Source organism: Echinops telfairi, unplaced genomic scaffold (genome assembly GCF_000313985.2).
Source record: "Echinops telfairi isolate 266 unplaced genomic scaffold, ASM31398v2 ScPeMD7_23;HRSCAF=83, whole genome shotgun sequence".
In the NCBI taxonomy this organism is placed as follows: domain Eukaryota; kingdom Metazoa; phylum Chordata; class Mammalia; order Afrosoricida; family Tenrecidae; genus Echinops; species Echinops telfairi.
Window position 1 is genome coordinate 81,697,340 of NW_022103920.1, and position 3,358 is coordinate 81,700,697.

The following is a 3,358-nucleotide window of genomic DNA, read 5'->3' on the forward strand; positions in this document are numbered from 1 at the left end:
AGCCTCCTATGGTTCTGAACAGAGTGAGTATGGACACCAAAGGATCAGAATCACGGGGAACCCAAGCACCGGCATGCCGTGGATCCCAAGGGACAGGCAGCCCTATCATAGGACCGAGTAGAACTGCCCCAGGGCGCTCGCAGGGCGGGAATCTACCGCAGGGGGAGACCAGTGCTTAACCACTGAGCCCCAGGGCTCTTCTCTGAGAATTCCAAGTGGGATAAAATGAAAACGTGGCTAGAATCCCAAGCAGAGGGGTCTTGCAAAAAGATTCTCCTTTTTGGTGTAATTTTCTTTAGCAGAGACTCCCTGTTCTCTTTCCAGTGAATATCTGTGGCGTTTACAGCTCATTTGTCAATCACGTAGTACAGTCAAAATAGCGCTTGTGTGACGAGAAATTGTCTTCCCAGAGCATTCAGAATTTAAAGTGAATTCTTGGATGCAAGTGTCAATCTCCTATTTTTGTATAACAGAAAGTGGAAATTTTAAGAAAGTGATTTTCTAATTCTTCAGGGGGAGGGGAAAGGCCGGAATGTACTGAGAGGTACAAAAAGTTCAAGAACAATTCCATTATCTTTCCTTAAACTGTTTGAAGCCCCCCACCCCCCTCGTGAGTTAGCTTAGAATGCCCGACCTTCCTGATTTCAGATGATGGCCTAGTCTTTAGAAGTTCCTGGGGGTTGCACGTGATTAGCACACTTGAGGGAGCAGAAAGGTGGGAGGTGGGAGGTTTGAGGCCCCCCCCCCATCCACCAGAGACCCCGCAGAAGAAAGACCTGACAACCCACGTCTGAAGACCGACAACCTTGTGTGGCACAGCACTGCACCCACGTCCATGTGATCGCTGAATTCAAAGGGACTTGATGACTCGTTTGCTCTTCAGGTGCTAGGATTTACTTTAGACCCTGGGTCATCAGCCCTGGTGGACCTCGATGGAATGCAGAGTAGGTGCCTGGTCACAGAGGTGAGGTCATGAGAGGGCACCACTTCTAAACCTGCTGCATCATTGCTTCCCCTGGACCCGCATTTAACATGGAAAAGACCGAAATCCCAAAGTCACAACTTAAGGGCAGCTGAAAGACACCCGGCCTTGGCCAGGAGCAGTTGTGTTAACGTGTCCCAAAGTTACTCGTGTCCTTGGCCCAGGACGCAGAGGCCGTTCAGGGCGATGCAGAGAAGCAGCGGGAAGAAGTGTGGGCCCTCCAGGATGCTGACTCTGACAGATGCCTGCACTCTCTCCAGACTGATGCCGGCCGAGGTGAACAATCGCTGAGCAATCCCAAACCTTTCCTCATCTCTGAGTGGCGCTAGGGTGGGGTCATCAAGATCAGACGACCCATTGGCAAACAGGGCACGAAGCTGAAAGCACACGTGTAAACAAGCACATGGTGAAAAGTGTTCTACAAAAGACTGGGTTGGGCAGTCAACGCAGTTCTGGGGAATTGTGGGAACACAATTCAGTGGGGTTTGCCTGTGGTTTTCATTTTAAGGAACGCAATTAAAGTGTCTTACATATCTTCATGAACTTCTTTTCCAAGGAAGAGGCCGCAGTTTACTTAATGATGCTTTCTCTCCCAAGAATGTTTGCCCTTGCTCTTCCACCTGCCTAAATAGTCTTCCTCCAGGTTGTGGTACAGACTTTTCCCCTCGATGCACTCATCAGTTGAAATGCCACCTCAGAAAGGCCTTTCCCAATCCCATTTCCATATAGCTACTCCCTTTTCCCAAAAAACACCAGCTCGGGGAGCCCTGGTGGTACAACGCTGACATGCTCAGTTGCTAATGGGAAGGCTGTTGATTCAAACCCACCAATGTCTCTGCAAGAGCCAAGACCTGGTGATCTGCTCTGGACAGAGTTCAGCCTCGCGAACCCTATCGGGCACTTGAACTCTGTCCTGTAGGGTCCTTAAGACTGGGACGCTATTGACTGGCACACAACCAGCACCACGCCTGGGTCCCAGCCACTGTGACATTACGAGATTGTCTTCATAAACATTAATATCTGGCATTATCCTCTGGATCGTCACTGTTGAGTCCGCTTCCTCTTGAGAGAACAGCACCCCTGGTCTCGCACTCAGTGGGCTGCGAACTGGATGGCCAACCACAAGGCCAGCATTCCACCAGTAGCTCCTCAGGAGAAGGAGCTGGATTTCTGCTCCTGTTAAGACTTATAGACTCAGAAAGTCACAGTGGTCAGTTCTACTCTGGCCTATGGGGTCACTGTGAGCTGAAATACATTCAAACTCAGTGACTTTTGGGTTGGTTTTTTTTTTAATGAGAACATATCCTTGTGTCCAATGAGTACTTCCAAGAGGTCGCTTAGAAGCAGGTCTAATTCCAACAAGGTCACTCTCAAGTCATACAAGGCCACGTCAAAATGTATCACTATGAAATCATAGAAAGCCTTATTAAAATATACATTTGAAAATGTGAAGCTACTTTTTCTCAATGTGACTAGATCATAGGTTCCCTACTCCCTCCTTTTCAGGAAAAAAATTAGTGTTCCCTTTGCATTTAAAAACATTGTACTCTAGCCCATAGTTCAGGAAAGTAGTGATTTGCTTTTGGGGGCCGCCTGGATCATTCCAGTGTCCTCCAGGGGGGCGGTATCACCCACTTTGGAAAACACTAAACTAGGGTACGCAACACTTCAAAAGACAGCATTTTCCATCTGTAGCCCTTGATCCAAAAGGTTGGCAGTTCCAAACCACCAGTAGCTCTGTAGGAGAAAGACTGGGCTTTCTACTCCCGTTACACACAGCCATCGAGTCAATGCTGACATATAGCGAACCTATAAACTGTTATAGCCCTTCCCAAATATGGAGTTCTGGTGGCCAAGTGATTTAAGTATTGGGCTGCAATCCAAAAGGTCAGCTGCTCAAAACTACCAGCCAACTCCAAGGGAGAAGTTTCTAGCCCCATAAAGATTCCAGCCTTGGAAACTCACAGGGGGCAGTTCTATCCTCCCCCATAGGGTTGCTATGAGTTGGCATCGACTTATTTGCAGTGAGATTGGCTCTTGAGTTTGAGTCCTTCCCCAAATAATTAATGCTGTACCCTTTCGTTTGTACCACATTGAAATGGCAGTTTGGTACCATCAAAGCACTCACCGTTGAAATGTTCTTTCCGTTTGGGGAGCACAAAGAAGCCTGAAGGGGCAAGGTCAGGGCTGCAAGGTAATGGGGTAAGGGTTCCCAAAGGCAGTTCTCATCGCTGCCCATGGACAATGAGCAGGTGCATTACCGTGATGGAAGAACATTCCTTGGCCCAATATTCCTAGCCCCTTTCTCACGAGAGCAGTTTTTAATTTTCTTAAAGTTTCTTCTCGGGTTCCGGAGAAAATGGCGACCCAATAGGA

General features: G+C 48.2%; 1 protein-coding gene across 2 annotated transcripts in view; it reads right to left on the reverse strand.

The window, feature by feature from the left end:
- GSDME (gasdermin E) overlaps positions 1-3,358 on the reverse strand; it is a 99,205-nt gene that overhangs the window by 12,297 nt on the left and 83,550 nt on the right. Inside the window, exon 10 of one of the 2 annotated variants that reach the window (XM_045288802.1) lies at positions 7-1,359. The exons of the other annotated variant lie outside the window; for it this stretch is intronic. Within the exon in view, the coding sequence (XP_045144737.1) occupies positions 1,126-1,359 (234 nt within the window). The 3' untranslated portion in view covers positions 7-1,125. Of the gene's footprint in view, positions 1-6; positions 1,360-3,358 lie in introns of those variants that run through there. 2 annotated transcript variants of the gene reach the window in all.